The 26,690-nt window shown below is 42.5% G+C and overlaps 1 protein-coding gene and 1 long non-coding RNA gene across 2 annotated transcripts; both read left to right on the top strand.

Moving 5' to 3' along the window:
* Positions 1-5,509: 5,509 nt before the first annotated feature.
* Positions 5,510-10,942, top strand: LOC145880024 (uncharacterized). The gene is made up of 2 exons (XR_014392905.1): positions 5,510-6,240; positions 10,353-10,942. It is a non-coding gene; the product is annotated as an uncharacterized LOC145880024 (long non-coding RNA).
* Positions 10,943-11,979: 1,037 nt separating this feature from the next.
* Positions 11,980-20,647, top strand: LOC106608944 (uncharacterized). The gene is made up of 7 exons (XM_014207187.3): positions 11,980-12,314; positions 13,837-14,010; positions 14,199-14,384; positions 14,724-14,880; positions 16,659-16,713; positions 19,132-19,356; positions 19,574-20,647. The coding sequence occupies exons 1-7, from the start codon at positions 12,248-12,250 to the stop codon at positions 19,877-19,879; spliced, it is 1,170 nt and encodes a 389-aa protein (XP_014062662.2). The 5' UTR covers positions 11,980-12,247; the 3' UTR covers positions 19,880-20,647.
* Positions 20,648-26,690: the final 6,043 nt, after the last annotated feature.

Raw genomic sequence — 26,690 nt, 5'->3', positions numbered from 1 at the left:
TCCTAGAGCTGGCCGCCAGGCCAAACTGAGTGGAGAAGTGGAGAACGGGGAGAAGGGCCTTGGTTAGGGAGTTGACCAAGAACCCGATGGTCACTCTGACAGAGCTCCAGAGTTCCTCTGTGGAGATAGGAGAACCTTCCAGAAGGACAACCATCTCTGCAGCACTCCACCAAGCAGGCCTTTATGGTAGAGTGGCCAGACGGAAGTCACTCCTCAGTAAAAGGCACATGACAGCCCACTTGGAGTTTGCCAAAAGGCACCTAAAAAACTCTCAGACCATGAGAAACAAGATTCTCTGGTCTGATGAAACCAAGATTGAACTCCTTGGCCTGAATTCCAAACGTTACATCTGGAGGAAACCTGGCACCATCCCTACGGTGAAGCATGGTGGTGGCAGCATCATGCTGTGGGGATGTTTTTCAGCAACAGGGACTACTCAGGATCGACGGAAAGATAAACGGAGCAAAGTACAGAGACCATATGACTGGACAATAATCAAAATAAGATACAGCTAGAACCTGCAGGACTTTCTTTGTGGAGTGTGGCGTCAAAAAAGCATGGACAGACCTTTCCCAGTCTTGACAATATGTTTGGACCATGACAGTTTACAATCTAAGGTAACACTAAGTCATTTAGACTCCTCAACTTGCTCAAGAGCAACACCATATATTACCAGATTCAGCTGAGGTCTAGAACTTAGGACATGATATGTACCAAATACAATGCTCTTAGTTTTAGAGATATTCAGAACCAGTTTAATACTGGCCAACCATTCTAAAACTGACTGAAACTCTTTGTTTAGGGTTGCAGTGATTTCACTAGCTGTGGTTGCTGACGTGTGTAGGGTTGAATCATCAGCATACAGTTGAAGTTGGAAGTTTACATACACCTTAGCCAAATACATTTAAACTCAGTTTTTCACAATTCCTGACATTTAATCCTTGTAAAAATTCTCTGTTTTAGGTCAGTTAGGATTACCACTTCATTTTAAGAATGTGAAATGTCAGAATAATAGTAGAGAGAATTATTTATTTCAGCTTTCATTTCTTTCATCACATTCCCAGTAGGTCAGAAGTTTACATACACTCAATTAGTATTTGGTAGCAATGCCTTCAAATTGTTTAACTTGGGTCAAATGTTTTGGGTAGCCTTCCACAAGCTTCCAACAATAAGTTGGGTGAATTTTGGCCCATTCCCCCTGACAGAGCTGGTGTAACTGAGTTCGGTTTGTAGGCCTCCTTGCTCGCACACGCTTTTTCAGTTCTGCCCACAAATTTTCTATAGGATTGAGGTCAGGGCTTTGTGATGGCCACTCCAATACCTTTACTTTGTTGTCCTTAGGCCATTTTGCCACAACTTTGGAAGTATGCTTGGGGTCATTGTCCTTTGGGGATGGTGTCCTTCGGCTTGTTTGGCCATAATGACCATCGCTATGTTTGGAGGATAAAGAGGGAGAAAATTATGGCCAAACAGTTCTATTTTTGTTTCATCAGACCAGAGGACATTTCTCCAAAAAGTACAGTCTTTGTCCACATGTGCAGTTGCAGACCGTAGTCAGTTTTTTTTATGGCTGTTTTGGAGCAGTGGCTTCTTCCTTGCTGAGCGGCCTTTCAGGTTATGTCGATATAGGACGCTTTTAACTGTGGATATAGATACTTTTGTATCTGTTTCCTCCAGCATCTTCACAAGGTCCTTAGCTGTTGTTCTGGGATTGATTTGCACTTTTCGCAACCAAAGTACATTAATCTCTAGGAGACAGAACGTGTTTCCTTCCTGAGCGGTATGATGGCTGCGTGGTCCCATGGTGTTTAAACTTGCGTACTATTGGTTGTACAGATTAATGTGTTACCTTCAGGCATTTGGAAATTGCTCCCAAGGATGAACCAGACTTGTTGAGGTCTACAATTTTTTTTCTGGGGTCTTGGCTATTTTCTTTTGATTTTCCCATGATGTCAAGAGAATATGCACTGAGTTTGAAGGTAGGCCTTGAAATACATTCACGGTTACACCTCCAATTGACTCAAATGATGTCAATTAGCCTATCAGAAGCTTCTAAAGCCATGACATAATTTTCTGGAATTTTCCAAGCTGTTTAAAGGCACAGTCAACTTAGTGTATGTAAAATTCTGACCCACTGGAATTGTGATACAGTGAATTATAAGTGAAATAATCTGTCTATAAACAATTATTGGAAAAATTACTCGTGTCTTGCACAAAGTAGATGCCAAAAATATAGTTTGTTAACAAGACATTTGTGGAGTGGTTTAAAAACGAGTTTTATTGACACCATCCTAAATGTATGTAAACTTCAGATTTCAACTGTACATGGACACACAGACTTTATTTAATGCCAGTGGCAAGTCATTGGTAAAAAAACAGAAAAGATTAGAGGACCAAGAGAGCTGCCCTGCATACACAACACTTTACATGTTTAACATTAAAGAAGCTTCCAGCTATTAGATAGATACTTTTGTATATATAGTGTATGTGGACACCCCTTCAAATTAGTGGTTCCGGCTATTTCAGCCACACCCATTGCTGACAGGTATATAAAATCGAGCACACTGCCATGCAATCTCCATAGACAAACTTTGGCAGTAGAATGGCCTTACTGAAAATTTCAATGACTTTCAACATGGCACCGTCATAGGATGCCTTTCCAAGTCAGTTCGTCAAATTTCTGCCCTGCTAGAGCTGCCCTGGTCAACTGTAAGGGATGTTATTGTGAAGTGTAAACATCTAGGAGCAACAACGGCTCAGCCGTGAAGTGGTAGGCCACACAAGCTCACAGAACAGGACAGCCGAGTACATAGTGCGTGAACATCGTCTGTCCTCAGTTGCATCACTCACTACCTAGCTCCAAACTGCCTCTGGAAGCAACGTCAGTACAATAATTGTTCACCGGGAGCTTCATGAAATGGATTTCCATGGCTGAGCAGCCACACACAAGCCTAAGATCACCATGCGCAATGTCAAGCAATGGCAGGAGTAGTGTAAAGCTCGCCGCCATTGGACTCTGGAGCAGTGGAAACGCGTTCTCTGGCGTGATGAATTACGCTTCACCATCTGGCAGTCCAGCAGATGAATCTGCATTTGGTGGATGCCAGGAGAATGCTACCTGCCCCAATGCATAGTGCCAACTGTAAAGTTTGGTGGAGGAGGAATAATGGTCTGTGTCTGTTTTTCGTGGTTCGGACTAGGCCCCAGTTCCATTGAAGTGTTATTTTAATGCTACAGCATACAATGACAACTTTGTGGCAACAGTTTGGGAAGGCACTTTCCTGTTTCAGCATGACAATGCCCCTGTGCACAAAGTGAGGTCGATACAGAAATGGTTTGCTGAGATCAGTGTGGAAGAACTTGACTGGCCTGCACAGAGCCCTGTGACAACCCCATCGAACACCTTTGGGATGAATTGAAATGCCGACTGCGAGCTAGGTCTAATCGCCCAACATCAGTGCCTGACCTCACTAATGCTCTTGTGGCTGATTGAAAGCAAGTCCCCGCAGCAATGTTCCAACAGTGGAAGGCCTTCCCAGAAGATTGGAGGCTGTTATAGCAGCAAAGGGGGGACCAACTCTATATTAATGCCCATAATTTTGGAATGAGATGTTCGATGAGCAGGTGTCCACATACTTTTGGTCATGTAGTGTAGTTCTGAATCCACGATATGGCAAAGGTTGAAAAGCCATAACACATATGTTTTTTTCAACAACAGATTATGGTCAACAATATCAAAAACCACACTGAAATCTAACAGTACAGCTCCCACAGTCTTCTTATGATCAATTTCTTTCAACCAATCATCAGTCATTTGTGTCAATGCAGAACATGTTGAGTGCCTTTTTCTATAAGCATGCTGAAAGTCGTCTGTTGTTAATTTGTTTACAGAGAAATATCATGTGTGTGTGTGGACGAACTGGAGGGTGGCGTGAAGAGAGGCATAAAAGGGGGTTAGGGGCACAACGAGGAGGGGTTGTGGGTGAAAGGGTTAAGAAGGGGGTAGGGCGACGGGAGAAGGTTGTATAGGATTAGTGTGAGTGCTTATTGATAAATTATGAGTAGTCATTGTGCATATGGTTCTGCTTTTAACAATCCTTCTATATTTTCTTGTGTTTTGTGTTTCCAAAATCTCTTGTAGAGTTTGGGAATACTCAGAGCAACAATAAGAGGATAAAAAAAGAGAAAGCGAAAAAGCATTGGGTTTGGCTGTGTATTAGTGACCTATTTATGGGCACACATTCCTAAGGGCTTTTCAGATACAGATCTATCAGTAGGTTGTCTAGTTGTGCAGAGACAGTTTCCCACAGACCTGAGTCTGTATTTACGAAGAGTCTGATCTAAGATCAGGTCCCCCCTCTAATTCACTATGATTTATGAGGCAAAACTGATTCTAGGACAGCAATCCTACACTCTTAGAAAAAAGGATTCCAAAAGGGTTCTTTGGCTGTCCCCATAGGAGAACCCTTTCAGTTTCAGGTAGAACCCTTTTTGGTTCCATGTAGAACCCTCAATGGAAAGGATTCTACATGGAACGTAAAATAGCTCTACCTGGAACCAAAAAGGGTTCTTTAAAGTGCTCTTTGGACAGCCGAAGATCCCTTTTAGCTTCTAGATAGAACCTTGACGGCGCTCTAGAACAGGTTCCGGCACCTTTCTCACTGCAGACAGCACAGCACTCAGCTCAAAATTCCACCCCATTGTTACGTAACCTTGACATGCCAGCCCTGCGATCTGATTGGCTGCTGCTTCCCGGCCCTGCGATCTGATTAGCTGCTGTGATCCTGGAGGACAACGGTGGGCAGCGACACACAGAATCTCCCCTCTGTCTGTAATGGACTGATGAATCCCACGTACGCACACGCACGCTCATGCACACGCACGCACACACACACACACACACACACACACACACACACACACACAGACACACACACAGACACAGAGCTCAGATCAATCTACAGAACATAGGAAGGCAAAGAGTCATCTAGGAGATGAAGGCCAAAGCCACTGGGGCTACGTCTCAAATAGCACCCTATGTCCTATATAGTGCACTACTTTTGACCAGGGCCTACATAGCTTCCAGTGTGTAGGAAGGCTACATCTATATCTATCATCAATCTGCAGTGTGCTGTGCAGAGATAAAAATACTCCTCCACGTGAATTTAAACAAATTTCACAGCTGTGGCCAAAACCAGGGTTCAAATACTATTCTAAATCATTTTAAATGAATTTATCTGTGTTTGACTAAACTTGCCTGGCTTAATGGAACCAATCAAATATCCCAAAACTACAAACCCCTCCCATCTGTCACTCCAGGCAGGATAGACCAAAAGCTAAACATATTTGAAAGATGACAAATACTATTTGGTCTCAGGTCTGGTGTGGTGAAACCATAAAGAGTGATAGAGGCCTCTAGTGGCCAAAAAGCTGTATGAGCATGGGCAGCGCCATTGAGTGCTTCCACCATTTTAATGTAGTCAACTGGGTGAGACTTCCAACTTCATTGGCTGATCCCTCCTGGTGACCCTGTTGGAGTCCTCTATCTATCTCTATGGAGGAAACATACTGCATGCTGCTGCTGGTGGTGGTGCTGGTGCAGCTCAGTCTGCTCTCTGGTGGTGAGAGCTGTAACGTTCGTGTTTGACGTTTCCATAGGATTAGTATTTAATAGAAGAACCCGGTGGGAGAACACGAATAGGCACACACTACACACACCATGGTGACATGAAGTGGAACATGAAATCTTATTCAAATCTGTTCATATACATCCCCAGGAAGAATGTTACTTTTTTAAATTTATTATTTTTACATTTTCTGACAAGCAAGCACTTAGATATGGTTATTTTCAAGTTTTCACCAATTCATAGAATGTAAGGCATAGCAATATGGAGTGGGAAAGTGGCCGTGCGTTTGGTAAAGTAGTAGACACTGCAGTAAATAAAACCTAACATAAACATCTGTCTTGTTCAGGACCAGAGTCTACGCAGACCGGCGCGCCATAGAAAATCAGAGCTACAGTAAGCCTATATGCTACTAAGCTATTTGCCACACTGGCCTGCCACCATTCACTTTGAACAGAACTGTGTGTTTACAGGCAGTAGCAACAGCGCGACTTTAGATCATTAGAACGCATTCGCCAAAAGCCACGAAATGGATTTCTGCAAATATGTTAATACCACGGGAGTCATCTTACATTTGGGAACTTCAGAGTCCTATTGATCAAATAACCATGAAAAGGTAGACTATCTCTCCCTCAATTGCCTATGCACATCGACAACAAGGTCAATAACTAATGCTAGCCAGAGTGAGATGAGCTAAAAATCTAACGAGGGAACATTAGATAAACCCTAGATAAACTTTTCCAGCTAGTTGGATATTAAAATTGCACTGATAAACAATGGGGAATGGTAGCCTGCGTGTCCTTCTGCAGCTTGCCTGCCAATGCATGCTTTTCCCAACCCACGTTTCGACAACTGAAGGGGAACAAGCTAGCTAGCAAAATGATTGACATTTCTTGCTAGCTAACCAAATGACACCTGCATCTCTAGCTGTAGCTACCGAAAAAACGATGTGAGGGTAAAAAGTCCGTAAAAAGTTAGAAAAAATATGGCCCTTCATAATGTACACTTATGTACATAGGATGCTGTATATTAACATGTTAACATATTAAAACAAAAGAAGAGATAAACAATGTGTCCAGCCTTTGCTGCTCGCAGATGTGCATAATATGCTGCGACCCTAATTAAAAAGTATTTAATAACTCGAAATAACAAAGACGTAGCTACGTGTTGTTGTAATACTGAACCTCTTAAACTTTTTTTGCACTGATGCAGGTGAACGCAGTATTGCTGTATGGTGTACTCAAAATGCATTGTAGTTGAGTAGCCAGCCTAGGCCACTGCTCAAATATGACTTTGATAGGCCTACATGTTTCTCCTTTACATGGTGTTTTGTTGCAGGTTTAGTTTTTTGGTTATTCATTGTCAAGCTTTAAAAATCGAAGCCAGACTGCAACATTTTAGTAGCCTAGCTAGGACTGTGGCATGTGTCTATACACTTTCCCTCCACTGCCGCGGGAACACGGAAGCAGTGCAATTGAAGTTGAATTCACAGATGCCAGCGCATCAGGCTGTAATTTCATGAATTAGATGACTCAACTGTTGACTCATTTATACTCTTTTGTGTGTCCTGTAATAGACCAATAAGAAAGAGAGTTCCGAGCAATAACAACTAATTCTCATTTTTCCCCCTCCCCACTCAGACCATTCTAAGACAGTCCTAGCAGAATTCTTGCTTGAGAAATTGCTCTTTGCAAAGAAGCTATTTTTGTTTATTTTTTGTCATTTTTTGAATACCGACTGGGCACGTGCCCGGTCGGTATTCAACCATGATTACTAAAAGTTTAGAAAGCTGGATAGACTAGCTACCGAATGAAATTTGAATGAATGAATGAACTTATATTTTCGTGTCAAATTGACAATTGGCAACCCATCCCTTATGGGATTAATTGACTCATTAACAAACATTACAATAATTCACTATGGTAATTAAATGATAATAATTCTTCCGGCGTTCTCTGCATTGCGCATCACATAAAGAGTGAAAAAAATTCAATACATCATTACATAATAGTCAATAAGGTTATCCAAACAATAATTACATCCCTAAAGCAGTACAATAATACACATACATGTATACATACATACACACTGCATATATACACATACATACACACTGCATATATACAAATACATACATACACTACCGTTCAAAAGTTTGCGGTCACTGAGAAATGTCCTTGTTTTCCATGAAAACATACATGAAATGAGTTGCAAAATGAATAGGAAACATAGTCAAGACCTTGACAAGGTTATAAATATTGATTTATAATTGAAATAACAATTGTGTCCTTCAAACTTTGCTTTCGTCAAAGAATCCTCCATTTGCAGAAATTACAGCCTTGCAGACCTTTGGCATTCTAGTTGGCAATTTGTTGAGGTAATCTGAAGAGATTTCACCCCATGCTTCCTGAAGCACCTCCCACAAGTTGGATTGGCTTGATGGGCACGTCTTACGTACCATACAGTCAAGCTGCTCCCACAACAGCTCAATAGGGTTGAGATCCAGTGACTGTGCTGGCCACACCATTATAGACAAAATGCCAGCTGACTGTTTCTTCCCTAAATAGTTCTTGCATAGTTTGGAGCTGTTCTTAGGGTCATTGTCCTGTTGTAGGAGAAAATTAGCTCCAATTAAGCGTCGTCCACAGGGTATGGAATGACGTTGCAAAATGGAGTGATAGTCTTCCTTCTTCAAGATCCCTTTCACCTTGTATAAATCTCCCACTTTACCACCACCAAAGCACCCCGAGACCATCACATTGTCTCCACCATGCTTGACAGATGGCATCATACACTCCTCCAGCATCTTTTCATTTTTTCTGCGACTCATGATGTTCTTCTTTGTGATCCGAACACCACAAACTTAGATTTGTCTGTCCATAACACTTTTTTCCAATTTCCTCTGTCCAGTGTCTGTGTTCCTTAGCCCATCTTAATCTTTTATTTTTATTGACCAGTCTGAGATATGGCTTTTTCTTTGCAACTCTACCAAGTAGGCCAGCAGAGTCGCCTCTTCACTGTTGACGTTGAGACTGGTGTTTTAATGAATTTAATGAAGCTGCCAGTTGAGGACTTGTGAGGCATCTGTTTCTCAAACTAGACACTCTACTGTACTTGTCCTCTTTCTCAGTTGTGCACCGGGGCCTCCCACTCCTCTTTCTATTCTGGTTAGAGCCAGTTTGTGCTGTTCTGTGAAGGGAGTAGTACACAGCGTTGTACAAGATCTTCAGTTTCTTGGCAATTTCTCGCATGGAATAGCCATCATTTCTCAGAACAAGAATAGACTGATGAGTTTCAGAAAAATATCTTTGTTTCTGGCCATTTTGAGCCTGTAATCGAACCCACAAATGCTGATGCTCCAGATACTCAACTAGTCTAAAGAAGGCCAGTTTTACTGCTTCTTTAATCAGAACAACAGTTTTCAGCTGTGCTAACATAATTGCAAAAGGTTTTTCTAATGATCAATTAGCCTTTTAAAATTATAAACTTGGATTAGCTAACACAACGTGCCATTGGAACACAGGAGTGATGGTTGCTGATAAGGGCATCTGTACGCCTATGTAGATACTCCATAAAAAATCAGCCATTTCCAGCTACAATAGTCATTTACAACATTACAACATTAACAATGTCTGTATTTCTGATCAATTTGATATTATTTTAATGGACACAATTTATTTATTATTTTCTTTTCTTTCAAAAACAAGGACCTTTCTAAGTGACCCCAAACTTTTGAACGGTAGTATACATACGTACATACGTACACACGTACACACGTACATACGTACATACATACATACCATAATGTCACGACTTCTGCCGAAGTCGGTCCCTCTCCTTGTTCGGGCGCAGTTCGGCGGGCGACGTCACCGGCCTTCTAGCCATCGCCGATCCACTTTTTATTTTCCATTTGTTTTGTCTTTGTCTTACACACCTGGTTTCAATCCCCCAATTACTTGTTCATTATTTAACCCTCTGTTCCCCCATGTTTGTTTGTGAGTAATTGTTTATTGTATTGCGGTCCGTATGTGAGGCCTTGTATTTATACAACGTGTATTGTGAATTATTTGAGGCCCTGTTCACTCACGTATTCTGGCACTACGGGGTGTCTGAGAAAATAGTCTCTGATCGGGGTCCCCAGTTCACGTCCAGGGTCTGGGGAGCGTTCATGGAACGTCTGGGGGTCTCGGTCAGCCTCACCTCAGGTTTTCACCCCAAGAGTAACGGGCAGGTGGAGAGAGTAAAACAGGATGTGGGTAGGTTTCTGCAGTCATATTGCCAGGACCGGCCGAGGGAGTGGGCGGCGTTCATCCCCTGGGCAGAGATGGCCCAAAACTCACTCCGCCACTCCTCCACTAACCTCTCTCCCTTCCAGTGCGTACTGGGGTATCAGCCGGTTCTGGCACCTTGGCATCAGAGCCAGATCAAAGCTCCTGCGGTGGACGAATGGTTTAAGCGCTCGGAGGAGACCTGGGACGCTGCCCATGTGCACCTGAGGCAGCAGAAGGCGAGCGCCGACCGCCACCGCAATGAGGCCCCGGTGTTCGCACCGGGGGACTGGCTCTGGCTCTCGACCCAAAACCTGCCCCTCCGCCTGCCCTGCCGGAAGCTGGGTCCACGGTTTGTGGGGCCATTCAAAGTCCTGAGGAGACTGAACGAGGTATGCTACAGGTTACAGCTTCCCCCAGATTACCGTATTAATCCCTCGTTCCATGTGTCTCTCCTCAGGCCGGTGGTGGCTGGTCCACTCCAGGAGTCTGAGGTGCGGGAGGTTCCTCCGCCCCCTCTGGATATCGACGGGGCCCCGGCATATGCTGTTCGAGCCATCCTGGACTCGAGGTGTCGGGCGAGGGGCCTTCAGTACCTCGTGGAGTGGGAGGGGTACGGTCCGGAGGAGAGATGCTTGGTGCCGGTGGAGGACGTCTTGGACCCTTCGTTGCTGCGGGAGTTCCACCGTCTCCATCCGCATCGCCCTGCGCCTCGTCCTCCGGGTCATCCCCGAGGTCGGTGTCGTCAAGGCGGGGGTACTGTCACGACTTCCTCCGAAGTCAGTCCCTCTCCTTGTTCGGGCGGCGTTCGGCGGTCGACGTCACCGGCCTTCTAGCCATCGCCGATCCACTTTTCATTTTCCATTTGTTTTGTCTTTGTCTTACACACCTGGTTTCAATCCCCCAATTACTTGTTCATTATTTAACCCTCTGTTCCCCCATGTTTGTTTGTGAGTAATTGTTTATTGTATTGCGGTCCGTATGTGAGGCCTTGTATTTATACGACGTGTATTGTGAATTATTTGAGTAAAATTGCTTTCATTACCCATATCTGCTGTCCTGCGCCTGACTCATCTCACCAGCTACACACAGACGCTTTACACATAAACAGACAAATAAATACAGAAAAAAATGTATAAATACAAATTAAATAAATAAAGACACAAGAAAATAATAAATGATTTTTTTTTTTTTTTGACAGAAGTCATTTGAGCCCAGTCTGACACAATTGTGTGCAGACAAGCCTGCACACAATCTATATACACACACCATTTACCAGAAAGAAGATAAATATTTTTACTATTTAATTATAGGAAGCCCTTTTTCTTTTATTCCATGCTTTATGTAAATATTCCGCAAACGTAAATATACAATGGACAAAAAAACATTTCAACTTCTCCTCATCACTAAGCCACATAATGCCAGGGTATATCTGGTGTGCTCTCTGGAATAAGAGCAAGCGTATATCGCGGTAGAAAGGGCAATAGAGGATAAAATGAGTTTCGTTCTCTATTTCTTCGAGGTCACAATATAAAAATGATTAGCTGGCCTGTTTTATTGAGTGACTGTCAGTGACAGACATAACAAGAGAAAAACTGCTGATGCACAACCCAATTTCAAAATTGTACCTGGTGAATTCTAATATTCTTACTCTGAATAGAAAGTTGAAACCCCGACTGAGTTCCCCCCCCAAAATGATGTTGTTTATGCTTGGAACTGGCCCTGTATGTATCATAATTGAAATGACCATGAACAGGAAATATCCCAGATTGGGCCTTATAACTGCTGTCCAAACCACATCAAGAGATCCCAAGCTGCATCCTAATATTAGTGATAGGATATGTTATTGGTTTCGTTTTTTTTTAGGATACTGTCTTTTTAGCCACACAAACCTCATGGTTCTATAATGTCTGTGTTTCAGGCTTCATTGAGTCAGTGTGTGCGAGTGTGCACGTGTGTGTGTGTAGTTAAAATGAAAGCAGAATGGGAAAACCGAACCCATGAACATGTCAGAAGCTGTATCGTGACTCTGTTCACTTCACTTCCTCTTCCTTTCAAGTGAGTGAGTGAGTGAGAGAGATACAGAGATACATACAGTGAAATCATATGAAAGGTGCTAAGGCCGGAAGTGTTCGGAAAGAGGAAGTTGAGAGTTGGGGGTCAGAGACAAAAAATTGGTGTGAAGACAGAGATACACTCAGAGAAACAAGGAATGAACAAATTAGAATAAGTATGGTGGAGTGGAAAAAAGGACGTCGGTAAAAAAACTAAAAAAACACGGATGACGCTGAACTGGAAAACACAACAAAAAGACAGCAAGTGAAGAGGAAAAGAGAAGACTGAACATTGTGACAGATGACAGAGTCAGATATGAGAAAACGCTGTGTCTGCACTCTTCTGGTCCTCATGCTGATACAGACAGGTTGGTTAGACTAACTCATCTAGAATAAGATTCAAGTTTTAGTTTAGCGAAAACTGAATTAATATAATAATTGAGGATGTAAAAAAAAATACATATTTCCGTTGTGGTCTTCAAAAACCCAAGGTTTCATTACATTGCATTGTTATGGTTATGCAGTACTAAAACCTATTTTAACAGTTGAATGTAGGGTAATACACATCCAGCTGATTTAAAAAAGTGCAAGGTTTCGACAAAAAGAAAAGTATGTTGCAGGTTTTGACCTTTGTGTGTGTGCGTTTGTGTGTGTGTGTGCATGCATGTCTGAATGCAGTTGTGGAAAAAGCACTCAATTGTCATACTTGAGTAAAAGTAAAGATACCTTAATAGAAAATGACTCAAGTAAAAATGAAAGTCACCCAATAAAATACTACTTGAGTAAAAGTCTAAAAGTATCTAGTTTTAAATGTAGTTAAGTACAGAGGTGGAGAAAGTACTCAACTGTCATAATTGAGTAAAAGTACAAAGTAAAAGTAAATGCTATACATCAAATTCCTTATATTACGCTAACCAGACGGCACACTTTTCTACAAATGTTTTATTTTATTTACAGACACACCAACACTCAGACATAATTTACAAACGCAGCATTTGTGTTTATTGAGTCCGCCAGATCAGTGGCATTATGGATAACAACGCGTTAAACTGATAGGTGTGTGAATTGGGCCATATTGCTGTCCTGCCTGAGCATTCGAAATGTAACAAGTACTTTTGGGTGCCAAGGAAAATGTATGGAAGTAAAAAGTACATACACTGAGTGTACAAAACATTATGGATACATACTCTTTACATGACATACTGTAGACTGGCCAGGCAAATCCAGGTGAAAGCTATGATCCCTTATTTATGTCACTTGTTAAATCCACTTCAATCAGTGTAGATGAAGGGGAGGAGACAGGTTAAAGAAGGATTTTTAAGCCTTGAGACAATTGAGACATGAATTGTGTATGTGTGCCATTCAGAGGGTGAATGGGCAAGACAAAAGATTGAAGTGCCTTTGAACAGGATATTGTAGTAGGTGGTAGGCACACCGGTTTGTGTCAACAACTGCAACACTGCAGTTCAACAGTTTCCCGTGTGTATCAAGAACGGTCCACCACCCAAAGGACATCCAGCCAACTTGACACAACCATGGAAAGCATTGGAATCAACATGGGCTAGCCTCCCTGTGGCACGCTTTCAATATTATGAAGGTGTTCTTAATGTTTTGTATACTCAGTGTATTTTTGGGAAAGTAGTGGAGTAAAGGTAAAAGTTGTCAAAAATATAAATAGTAAAGTACAGATACCCCAAAAAACGACTTAAGCAGTACTTAAGTATTTTTACCTAAGTACTTTACACCACTGTCTGAATACGTGTTCTAGTGTCTTTGGTGTACGATCCACAAAAACATGGTTTCAGCATTATTTCACTGGAAGTGGCTGTCGTTTTTACTAGCACCTACACAACTTTGCCGCCAAAACGTCTACTTTGTTACTTCCCACAGGCATGACAGACAGTGGGATTTCTGTATCTCACAAATGGGATGGAGATCACCTATCTATCACCTGTCGTCTCATGGGGGACAACAACACTGTTTCTCAGATCAACTGGGAGATGACCAGCAGTTCAAACCACACCACCACCAGATTGAAGCTGGGCACCTTCCATCCCGTGTTCGGTACTTAATATAATAATACATATTAATACATTATAATACATATTTTTTACTTTGACTATTGATTATTGGTCCCAGTTTATTAAAAAAACTGAAGAAAGGCAGAATTTACATAACACAAAATGCCGTAAGAATAACACACTTAGATATATAATATAATATATATGAATAATATAACATATGCCATTAAGGTACGTACGTGGTCCCGGAGTACAACGATACTGTGGAGATCCAGGGTAACGCCTCCAGCGGTAATTACACGCTCAGGCTGAGACGTAGCACTGTGTTGGAGGAGAGTCAGTTCTGCTGTAAATTCATTACCTTTCCCTCTGGAGTGCTGGAGCAGTGTACATATACCAGGATTAATGAAAGCCCAGGTACTCCCTCTCTCTCTCTCTCTCTCTCTCTCTCTCTCTCTCTCTCTCTACCTTTATCTTGTTTGTCTGTCTCTCTCTGTTTCTCTCTCTCCTATCCCACACATCCTGGTATTTCCCCTCTTTCATTTCCTCTCCCCTCTCTGCTTCCTGTTCTTTATTGATCACAACTATCCACAAAAAAAAAAACATTAAAATAATGTTATTTCACAACATTCACCAAAACACAAGTTCAAACTTGCCATTACAACCCACTTGGGTTAGGTAGTGCTTGTATGCACAATTGTGTGTGAATTTATGTGAGTATGTTTAAATGTGTGTCTATCTATGGTCTACTCACAGAGGAGGCCCAGGAGTCAGAAGGCCCACAGGGTTTACTAGGGGAGAGACAAGTGGAACAGTGGGCTCTGCTAGTAGTGGGGTCTACCATCTGTCTCCTCAGTGTCGCCATCTCTCTCTACTACTGCTGGAAGTATTGCTGCAGACACTGCTGCCGCAGGTACCTACTCGTCAACCAAACCCATTCTCTCTCTCTCTCTCTCTCTCTCTCTCTCTCTCTCTCTCTCTCTCTCTCTCTCTCTCTCTCTCTTCTCTCTCTCTCTCTCTCTCCCCATCTCTGTCACTCTCTCTCTCTAGCTCTCTCTCTCTCTCTTTCTCTCTCTCTCTCTCTCTCTCTCTCTCTCTCTCTCTCTCTCTCTCTCTCTCTAGCTCTCTCTCTCTCTCTCAAAAGTTTGGACACACCTACTCATTCCAGGCGTGCCTTGTTAAAAGGTAATTTGCGGAATTTCTTTCCTTCTTAATGCGTTTGAGTCTATCATTTGTGTTGTGACAAGGTAGGGGTGGTATACAGAAGACAGCCATATTTGGTAAAAGACCCAAGTCCACATTATGGCAAGAACAGCTCAAATAAGCAATGAGAAACAGCAGTCCATCATTACTTTAAGACATGAAGGTCAGTCAATACTGAACATTTCAAGAACTTTGAAAGTGTCTTTAAGTGCAGTCGCAAAAACCATCAAGCGCTATGATGAAACTGGCTCTCATGAGGACCGCCACAGGAAACTGAAGACCCAGAGTTTCCTCTGCACACCTCTAGGCTGTGTAAGGGCTATTTGACCAAGAAGGAGAGTGATGGAGCGCTGCATCAGATGACCTGGCCTCCACAATCATCCGACCTCAACTCAATTGAGATGGTTTGGGATGAGTTGGACTACAGAGTGAAGGAAAAGCAGCCAAAAAGTGCTCAGCAGATGTGGGAACTCCTTCAAGGCTGTTGGAAAAGCATTCCAGGTGAAGCTGGTTGAGAGAATGCCAAGAGTGTGCAAAGCTGTCATCAAGGCAAAGGGTGGCTACTTTTCAGAATATAAAATATATTTTGATTTGCTTAACACTTTTTTGGTTACTTTATGATTGCATATGTGCTATTTCATCGTTTTGATGTCTTCACTATTATTCCACAATGTAGCAAATAGTACCAATAAAGAAAAACCCTTATATAAGTAGGTGTGACCAAACTTTTGATTGGTATATAAATATATACACTGAGTGTACAAAACATTAGGTGAAAAACATACTATTTTCATGACACAGAATGACCAGGTGAATCCAGGTGAAAGCTATGATCCCTTATTGCTTGAAGTGGCTTTGAATGGGGTATGGTAGTAAGTGCCAGGCGCACAGGTTTGAGTGCGTCAAGAACTGCAACCCTGCTGGGTTTTTCACACTCAACAGTTTCCTGTGTGTATCAAGAATGGTCCACCACCCAAAGGACATCCTGTCAACTTGACACAACTGTGGGAAGCATTGGAGTCAGCATGGGCCAGCATTCCTGTGGAACGCTTTTGACACCTTGTAGAGTCCATGCCTTTACGAATTGAGGCTGTTCTGAGGGCAAAAGGGGGCGGCAACTCAATATTAGTTTTGTACACTCAGTGTGTATATATATATATATATATATAATATATATATATATATATATATATATATATATATCAATATCGTTCATCTCTGTATCTCTCTCCTCTTTGTGTCTCTTTATCATTATAACTCTCTCGCAATCCATCTCTCTCTTTTCCTTTCAAAAAAATCTCTATCTCACTCCCTCTTTCTGCACTCTTTGCTTTATCTTCCTCTCTATCTTCTTTTTCGCTTTCATTTCTCTCACACTCACATGGAAAGACGGGCCTCTCTCTCTCTATCAGTAAAGTTTCCAGTAGCACTGACTATAACACCAAAAGTCATCAGCTCTCAGCTATCTGCTGTTATATATCTTTCCAGGAGGCGAGTGTTCGAGGTGGAGACTTATCTGACAGATCAACACACAGACTCGGAGGTAAAGTTATTCTGTCAGCTATTCTTCCAGCACAACATCCCCTACATACATTTTTGACACAATGGAAAATAAATGAAGTATTGCAAGGCAATTCTAACCTAAAGCCCACTGAAAACGTCATTGATGTCACTGAAAGTAGGCTACCTTGGACCATTGCCAAAATACATTGGCCTAACTTCATCTAATGTAGGCTCCCTAATCACAAGCCTTTCCAGAGTCATAGAGATAAGAGAAGCATTTCCTCTCTCTATGGCTAGAGTGACCTCTGTAACTATAGCAACCTACGTTACCATGAAAACCCACAGGGCACTGTCACCACGGTTATCGCCATGGTTTCCTGTTGTTCACTGTGAATGACGTACATGTGGTTAGACGTCTCGGTCATCGCTCAGCCGTTTCTCTCTCTCACACACACACATACAAATACACACTGGTAAATGCGGTTTGATGTCTCAGCCATTGCTCATAAGTTTCTCACACTTTCTATTTTTTCACCTTTATTTAACAAGGCAAGCCAGTTGAGAACAAGTTCTCATTTACAACTGCGACCTGGTCAAGATAAAGCAAAGCAGTGCGACACAAACAACAACACAGAGTTACACATGGTATAAACAAACATACAGTCAATAACACAATAGAAAAGTCTATATACAGTGTGTGCAAAGGAAGTAAGATTAGGGAGGTAGGCAATAAATAGGCCGTAGTGGCAAAATAATTACAATTTAGCAAATAAACACTGGAGTGATAGATGTGCAGAAGATGAATGTGCAAGTAGAGATACTGGGGTCCAAAGGAGAAAATAAAATATATCTAAATAAAATAAATAACAATATGGGGATGAGGTAGTTAGATTGGCTATTTACAGATGGGCTATGTACAGGTGCAATGATCTGTAAGCTGCTCTGATAGCTGATGCTTAAAGTTAGTGAGGGAGATATGAGTCTCCAGCTTCAGTGATTTTTGCAAATGGTTCCAGTCATTGGCAGCAGAGAACTGGAAGGAAAGTCGGCAAAAGGACGAATTGGCTTTGGGGGTGACCAGTGAAATATACCTGCTGGAGCGCGTGCTACGGGTGGGTGCTGCTATCGTGACCAGTGAGCTGAGATAAGGCGGGGCTTTACCTAGCAAAGACTTATAGATGACCTGGAGCCAGTAGGTTTGGCGATGAATATGAAGCGAGGGCCAGCCAATGAGAGCATACAGGTCGCAGTGGTGGGTAGTATATGGGGCTTTCGTGACGAAACGGATGGCACTGTGATAGACTGCATCCAATTTTCTGAGTAGAGTGTTGGAGGCTATTTTGTAAATGGCATCGCCGAAGTCAAGGATCGGTAGGATAGTCAGTTTTACGAGGGTATGTATGGCAGCATGAGTGAAGGATGCTTTGTTGTGAAATAGGAAGCCAATTCTAGATTTAATTTTGGATTGGAGATGCTTAATATGAGTCTGGAAGGAGAGTTTACAGTCTAACCAGACACCTAGGTATTTGTAGTTGTCCACATATTCTAAGTCAGAACCGTCCAGAGTATTGATGCTAGGTAGGCGGGCATGTGCGGGCAGCGATCGGTTGAAGAGCGTGCATTTAGTTTTACTTGCATTTAAGAGCAGTTGGAGGCCATGGAAGGAGTGTTGTATGGCATTGAAGCTCGTCTGGAGTTTAGTTAATTAACACAGTGTCCAAAGAAGGGCCAGAAGTATACAGAACGGTGTCGTCTGCGTAGAGGTGGATCAGAGAATCACCAGCCGCAAGAGCGACATCATTGATGTATACAGAGAAAAGAGTCGGCCCGAGAATTGAACCCTGTGGCACCCCCATAGAGACTGCCAGAGGTCCGGACAACAGGCCCCCCGATTTGACACACTGAACTCTGTCTGAGAAGTAGTTGGTGAATCAAGCGAGGCAGTCATTTGAGAAACCAAGACTGTTGAGTCTGCCGATAAGAATGCGGTGATTGACAGAGTCGAAAGCCTTGGCCAGTATTGTATTGTCTTTTGTCGATGGAGGTTATGATATCGTTTAAGGCCTTGAGCATGGCTGAGGTGCACCCATGACCAGCTCGGAAACCAGATTGCATAGTGGAGAAGGTACGGTGGGATTCGAAATGTTCGGTGATCTGTTTGATAAATTGACTTATCGAGAGAGTTGTACGGTTGAGAGATTTGCATTAATTACACTTCTATTACATTGAAATGATATTTATATGATAGAACATGATTCGGCCTACATGATGATCCAACAACTGATACAAGCTCCATTACATAGAGTATCATTTAGTTACCAATTATTTTGAATAGTGTTTACACATGATAGAATAGGATAAAAGGACAACTGAAACATTAGTTACCAATTATTTTCAAAACAACATGCATATCACCTAGTCTCTCTTGCCCCACCTCCTCTCTCTCTATACCATCCAGGGGGTCACAGAGGAGCCACCCCATCAACCCACCCTTCCCTCACCCCCAAACCACCAGCTCCAGGGTTTTGACCCCTCTAAGCTGTACACTAAGATCAAGCAGGACCTGCTGTATGGACGGCTGTGGAAGGCCTACCAGGGGACGGCTAAGGCCTGGGGCCCCACAACACAGCAGGGACCACAGCAGCAAGGGCCACAACAAGGGGCAGAACTAGGGCCACAAAAGGTATGTCTTTCTTTAGATATATTTTTTTTATTAGTATGTCTATGCATAAGGAAACCTTGCCTTACAAAACAGTCAATTGAAAAGAAAGAAATTGAAAAAGATGATACAACGTGAATACAAAGCAAAAATAATGTTTGTTGAAGCCTGTGGGTCATGCGAAATAACACAGAACTCACACATACTGTAGAGTATTTGATAAAGTCATTATCGTCATCAGGTCTATTTTCTTCTGGGGGATCATCGGGCGTCACAGAGAGAGGAACCAGAAGAACCGGAACTAGAACCTAATCTAGAACAAGAACAAGACCCTCAACCAACCCTTGAAGGAACCGTGGAACCACAGACTGAGCTTGAACCTATCCATCCATTAGCCCTGGAACCTGGAACACAGATGGAGGTTCAAGAACCAGAATGTCATTTAGAACTAGAACCCAACTTCCCATTAACCCTTCCTGCACAGAGGAAGGAACTGGAACCAGACATGGGAACAGAGAAGGAGGAAACTGAAGAAACCAGAGACTAACCCTTCAGCGAGGAGGTTCATGAAGGGAGGGTGTGTTGTGTTGTTGTGTGTGTCTGTGTGTGTGCGGACCGTGCGTGTGTACGTGTGTGTTGGGAGGAATAATGTACTGTTGACATTGGGTGAATAACCCTGACCTCCTAAGGTTAGCTGTCAATCAATACGATTAATACTTATTGCCCCAGTGGGAAATTTAGAGTGAAATTTAAACTCACAGGTAATCGCCATGGTTTTTTGTTCACTGTGAACAACGTACATGTGGTTAGACGTCTCGGCCATCACTCAGACGTTTCTCTCTCTCACACACAGACAGACAGACAGAAGACAGACAGACAGACAGACAGACAGACAGACAGACAGACAGACAGACAGACAGACTGGTAAATGGGGTTTGACGTCTCGGCCATCGCTCAGCTGTTTCTCACATTTGAGCTCACAACAGTGTGGCATACAGTTACTGGTATACTGTTAACAGACAGAAGAAGCAGGGGAATGTCTTTCAAGCAGAGCTTTTTTATAACATTTCCTGTATGGTCAAATTTAGTGTGAGATGTGAATAGAACACTTTGCGTTTAAATATAGTAATGGGTTGCATGACCTTTAGATTCTAAGAAGAGCTGTTATAGCCAACTGATCTGTTATTGTAAGGAGCAAGACAGTGAGGGATTTTTATTTTGTGTATCTGGTTTTGTGATTGCAATTTCTGTATATAATATAGGTCTATAATAATGTTTATACTTTTGTTTCAATTAAAAATCGGACTTGCAAAAGTGTTTGAGTCCTTCACTTGACATCTAGAATATGCCAGCTTATTTTTTTGGCCACTGGGGGACGACACAAGACCATTTATTCACTAACCTCGTTCCCAGGAAATTTAGCACAGTGCGCACATCAATGATTCAAAGTTGGCCTTAGTGGGAGTGACCATAGAATTCTATGGGAGTGACCTAATCAAATGTATTTATATAGCCCTTCTTACATCAACTGATATCCCTAACTGGGTAAAGTTTGGATAGTTCTTACCACAGGGGGTTAGTGGTACCTTAATTGGGGAGAACAGGCTTGTGGTAATGGCTGGAGCGGAATCAGTGGAATGGTATCAAATACATCAAACATTGTCTCCAGGTGTTTGATACCATTCCATTCGCACTGTTCCAGACATTATTATACGTTTTTCTCCCCTCAGCAGGCTCATGTAGTTCTAACAGACTAATGAATGTAAAATAATGTGCTATGAGGCAAAGAATATTAATTATGGATACTAGATACAGTAGCTCTTCCACAAACCGTTTGAAAATAAGTCAAACAAATAGGCTAGCCTAAATTGGGAATAGCAGTAGGCTACAATGGCATATGTGGCGCTTGTTACAATGACCTATATTGCAGTACAGGTTTCTGACATTTCCAGTCCAAGTCCAGGTGAAAAGTCAACTTTTATAACTGTTACACAGAAGGCCCCAAATGGGACTAAAGTTCAATCTCTTCCTGGTGTTATTAGGCAGCCTGGTCTCACAGACAAGACATAACATACTAAATGAAAAGCTGGGACACTCAAACTACTAGGGGCCGATGAGATGTTACATTTGGTATGGTTACATAAGACAGATGGTTACTTAAGGCAAGTAACGCGAATGTCAAGCAACCCAAATGTTGGGTGTTCAACTCTCTTCACGGAAAACTTGAGCATTTTAGCTAATTAGCAACTTTGCAATTACTTACTACTTTTTAGCTACTTTGCAATAATTTTGCATGTTAGCTAACCCTTCCCCTAACCCTAACCTTAACCCTTTAACCTAACTCATAACCTTAACCTTAACCCCAATGCCTAGTTTAGCTAACCCCCTAACCCTAACCATAAATCCCTTTAACCCAGAGTTCCAAAACTGGTGGCCTGCCAAAGGCTTAAAAACACCAGCAAAGATGTAAAAACACCAGCAAATCAGCTCCAAGTGATTTCAAATTAGGAAGCATTCCCACGCATAGAGAGCTATACAGTACAAGTCAAAAGTTTGGACACACCTACTCATTCAATGTTTTTTTTTTATTTGTACTATTTTCTACATTGTAGAATAATAGTGAAGACATCACAAATATCAAATAACACATGGAATCATGTATCAACCAAAAAAGTGTTAAACAAATCAAAGTATATTTTATATTTTATATTCTTCAAAGTAGCCAATCTTTGCCTTGATGACAGCTTTGCACACTCTTGGCATTCTCTCAACCAGCTTTACGAGGTAATCACCTGGAAAACATTTCAATTAACAGGTGGGCCTTCACTATTATTATACAATGTAGAAAATAGTAAAAATAGAAAAGAATCCTGGAATGAGTCGGTATCCAAACTTTTGACTTGTACTGTATGTGATTGTACACAAATGTAAGCAAGGTTGGAAATGATTATGTTTTAGTCAAATATTATGCCTGTTTGGGCTCATTGCGGTAAATTTGCAGTTTATTTATTATTTGTAATAACGGTCCGGCACCCTGACCATCCACTCAAGAAAAAAATCAGCCGGCGGCTGTATCTAGTTAACCTAACTCCTAAGCTTAACATTAACCCTAACCTCAGCCCTAACCTTAACCCCTAACCCTAACCTAACCCTAACTTCAAACCCTAACCCATAGCCCAGCTTACGTTAGTACTTAGCTAACGTTAGTGTTAGGCACCTAGCCACCTAGCTAACATTAGCAACAACAAATTGGAATTTGTAACATATCATATGAATGGCAAATTCGTAACGTATTGTACGAATTGCTATTCGTAACATATTATACGAATCATAATTCAGAACAAATCATATAAATTGTTATTCGTAACATACAGTTGAAGTCTGAAGTTTACATACACTTAGGTTGGAGTCATTAAAACTCGTTTTTCAACCACCCCACAAATTTCTTGTTAACAAACTATAGTTTTGGAAAGTCGGTTAGGACATCTACTTTGTGCATGACACAAGTCATTTTCCCAACAATTGTTTACAGACAGATTATTTCATTAATAATTCACTGTATCTCAATTCCAGTGGGTCAGAAGTTTACATACACTAAGTTGACTGTGCCTTTAAACAGCTTGGAAAATTCCAGAAAATTCTGTCATGGCTTTAGAACCTTCTGATAGGCTAATTGACATTATTTGAGTCAATTGGAGGTGTAACCGTGGATGTATTTCAAGGCCTACCTTCAAACTCAGTGCCTCTTTTCTTGACATCATGGGAAAATCAAAAGAAATCAGCAAAGACCTCTCAAAAAAAAGTCTGGTTCATCCTTGGGAGCAATTTCCAAACGCCTGAAGGTACCACGTTCATCTGTACAAACAATAGTACGCAAGTATAAACACCATGGGACCACGCAGCCGGCCTACCACTCAGGAAGGATATGCGTTCTGTCTCCTAGGGATTAACGTACTTTGGTGCGAAAAGAGCAAATCAATCCCAGAACAACAGCAAAGGACCTTGTGAAGATGCTGGAGGAAACAGGTACAAAAGTATCTTCATCCACAGTAAAACGAGTCCTATATCGACATAACCTGAAAGGCCGCTCAGCAAGGAAGAAGCCACTGCTCCAAAACCGCCATAAAAAAGCCAGACTACGGTTTGCAACTGCACATGGGGACAAATATCATATTTTTGGAGAAATGTCCTCTGGTCTGATAAAACAAAAATAGAACTGTTTGGCCATAATGACCATCGTTATGTTTGGAGGAAAAAGGGGGATGCTTGCAAGCTGAAGAACACCATCCCAACCGTGAACCACGGGGGTGTCAGCATCATGTTGTGGGGGTGCTTTGCTGCAGGAGGGACTGGTGCACTTCACAAAAGAGATGGCATCATGAGAGAGGAACATTATGTGGATATATTGAAGCAACATCTCAAGACATTTGTCAGGAAGTTAAAGCTTGGTTGCAAATGGGTCTTCCAAATGGACAATGACCCCAAGCATACTTCCAAAGTTGTGGCAAAATGGCTTAAGGACAACAAAGTCAAGGTATTGGTGTGGCCATCACAAAGCCCTGACCTCAATCCTATGGAAAATTTGTCGGCAGAACTGAAAAAGTGTGTGCGAGCAAGGAGGCCTACAAACCTGACTCAGTTACACCAGTTCTGTCAGGAGGAATGGGCCAAAATTCACCCAACTTATTGCGGGAAGCTTGTGGAAGGCTACCCAAAACGTTTGACCCAAGTTAAACAATTTAAAGGCAATGCTACCAAATACTAATTGAATGTATGTAAACTTCTGACCCACTGGGAATGTGATGAAAGAAATAAAAGTTGAAAACAATCATTCTCTCTACTATTATTCTGACATTTCACATTCATAAAATAAAGTTGTGATCCTAACTGACCAAAGACAGGGAATTTTTACTAGGATTTGTGAAAAACTGAGTTTAAATGTATTTGGCTAAGGTCTATGTAAACTTCCGACTTCAACTGTATCACACGTAATGGATGATGGACTTCCACAAATTAAAACATACCATTACAAATGTAAAATACCGTACTCATTGAGTTCCTATGGTTGCTTATATTATGTTACATCTACCCCTGAGTCCAGGTTGCAGCAGGGGAAAGGGAAAGGCTTCAAACTCACAATTACTGTTCTCTTAGCAGCAGGACATTATGCTGGCAGCAGGGGAGTGCAGTTAAAAAAATAAATAATAGTCCTCCTGCAAAGATGTGTTAAACTTTGGAGAAAAAAATAAAAATAAAATATATATATATATATACACTGCTCAAAAAAATAAAGGGAACACTTAAACAACACAATGTAACTCCAAGTCAATCACACTTCTGTGAAATCAAACTGTCCACTTAGGAAGCAACACTGATTGACAATAAATTTCACATGCTGTTGTGCAAATGGAATAGGCAAAAGGTGGAAATGATAGGCAATTAGCAAGACACCCCCAATAAAGGAGTGGTTCTGCAGGTGGGGACCACAGACCACTTCTGAGTTCCTATGCTTCCTGGCTGATGTTTTGGTCACTTTTGAATGCTGGCGGTGCTTTCACTCTAGTGGTAGCATGAGACGGAGTCTACAACCCACACAAGTGGCTCAGGTAGTGCAGCTCATTCAGGATGGCACATCAATGCGAGCTGTGGCAAGAAGGTTTGCTGTGTCTGTCAGCGTAGTGTCCAGAGCATGGATGCGCTACCAGGAGACAGGCCAGTACATCAGGAGACGTGGAGGAGGCCGTAGGAGGGCAACAACCCAGCAGCAGGATCGCTACCTCTGCCTTTGTGCAAGGAGGAGCAGGAGAAGCACTGCCAGAGCCCTGCAAAATGACCTCCAGCAGGCCACAAATGTGCATGTGTCTGCTCAAACGGTCAGAAACAGACTCCATGAGGGTGGTATGAGGGCCCGACGTCCACAGGTGGGGGTTGTGCTTACAGCCCAACACCGTGCAGGACGTTTGGCATTTGCCAGAGAACACCAAGATTGGCAAATTCGCCACTGGTGCCCTGTGCTCTTCACAGATGAAAGCAGGTTCACACTGAGCACGTGACAGACGTGACAGAGTCTGGAGACGCCATGGAGAACGTTCTGCTGCCTGCAACATCCTCCAGCATGACCGGTTTGGCGGTGGGTCAGTCATGGTGTGGGGTGGCATTTCTTTGGGGGGCCGCACAGCCCTCCATGTGCTCGCCAGAGGTAGCCTGACTGCCATTAGGTACCGAGATGAGATCCTCAGACCCCTTGTGAGACCATATGCTGGTGCGGTTGGCCCTAGGTTCCTCCTAATGCAAGACAATGCTAGACCTCATGTGGCTGGAGTGTGTCAGCAGTTCCTGCAAGAGGAAGGCATTGATGCTATGGACCGGCCCGCCCGTTCCCCAGACCTGAATCCAATTGAGCACATCTGGGACATCATGTCTCGCTCCATCCACCAACGCCACGTTGCACCACAGACTGTCCAGGAGTTGGCGGATGCTTTAGTCCAGGTCTGGGAGGAGATCCCTCAGGAGACCATCCATCACCTCATCAGGAGCATGCCCAGGCATTGTAGGGAGGTCATACAGGCATGTGGAGGCCACACACACTACTGAGCCTCATTTTGACTTGTTTTAAGGACATGACATCAAAGTTGGATCAGCCTGTAGTGTGGTTTTCCACTTTAATTTTGAGTGTGACTCCAAATCCAGACCTCCATGGGTTGATAAATTGGATTTCCATTGATTATTTTTGTGTGATTTTGTTGTCAGCACATTCAACTATGTAAAGAAAAAAGTATTTAATAAGATTATTTCTTTCATTCAGATCTAGGATGTGTTGTTTAAGTGTTCCCTTTATTTTTTTGAGCAGTATATATATATATATATATATATATATATATCGGACTATGGTGCAGTACAACTCTTTTACAAAGCATACAAATTATTGTTACTTGGCCTTATTAGAAGTCCTGTCTTATGGCCTCCTGAGTGACCCAGCGGTCTAAGGCACTACAGTCCCGGGTTCGATCCCAGGCTGTGTCACAGCCGGCCATGACCGGAAGACCCATGAGGCAGCGTACAATTGGCCCTGCCAGGATTTCCTTGTCCCATCGTGCTCTAGTGACTCATTGTGGCTGGCCGGGCGCCTGCATGCTGACTTCGATCGCCAGTTGGACGGTGTTGCCTCTGACACATTGGTGCGGCTGGCTTCCAGGTTAAGCAAGTAGTGTGTCAAGAAGCAGTGCGGCTTGGCAGGGTCGTGTTTCGGAGGACGCATGGCTCTCGTCCTTCACCTCCCCCGAGTCCGTAGGGGAGTTGCAGCGATGGGACAAGACTGTAACTATCAATTGGATATCGTGGGGTAAAAAGTATAAAAA

This window comes from Salmo salar, chromosome 07, assembly GCF_965601325.2.
Source record: "Salmo salar chromosome 07, fSalSal1, whole genome shotgun sequence".
Taxonomy (NCBI): Eukaryota; Metazoa; Chordata; class Actinopteri; order Salmoniformes; family Salmonidae; genus Salmo; species Salmo salar.
Note: the sequence above shows the minus strand (reverse complement) of the source record. Positions and strands in the feature narration are given on the sequence as shown.

Bases quoted from the DNA above. Each gene is read 5' to 3' on its own strand.
- LOC106608944 (XM_014207187.3), top strand. From the start codon at position 12,248: ATGACAGAGTCAGATATGAGAAAACGCTGTGTCTGCACTCTTCTGGTC. The intron at 12,315-13,836 runs GTTGGTTAGACT...TACTTCCCACAG, and splicing joins CCTCATGCTGATACAGACAG to GCATGACAGACAGTGGGATT. The intron at 16,714-19,131 runs GTAAAGTTATTC...TATACCATCCAG, and splicing joins ATCAACACACAGACTCGGAG to GGGGTCACAGAGGAGCCACC.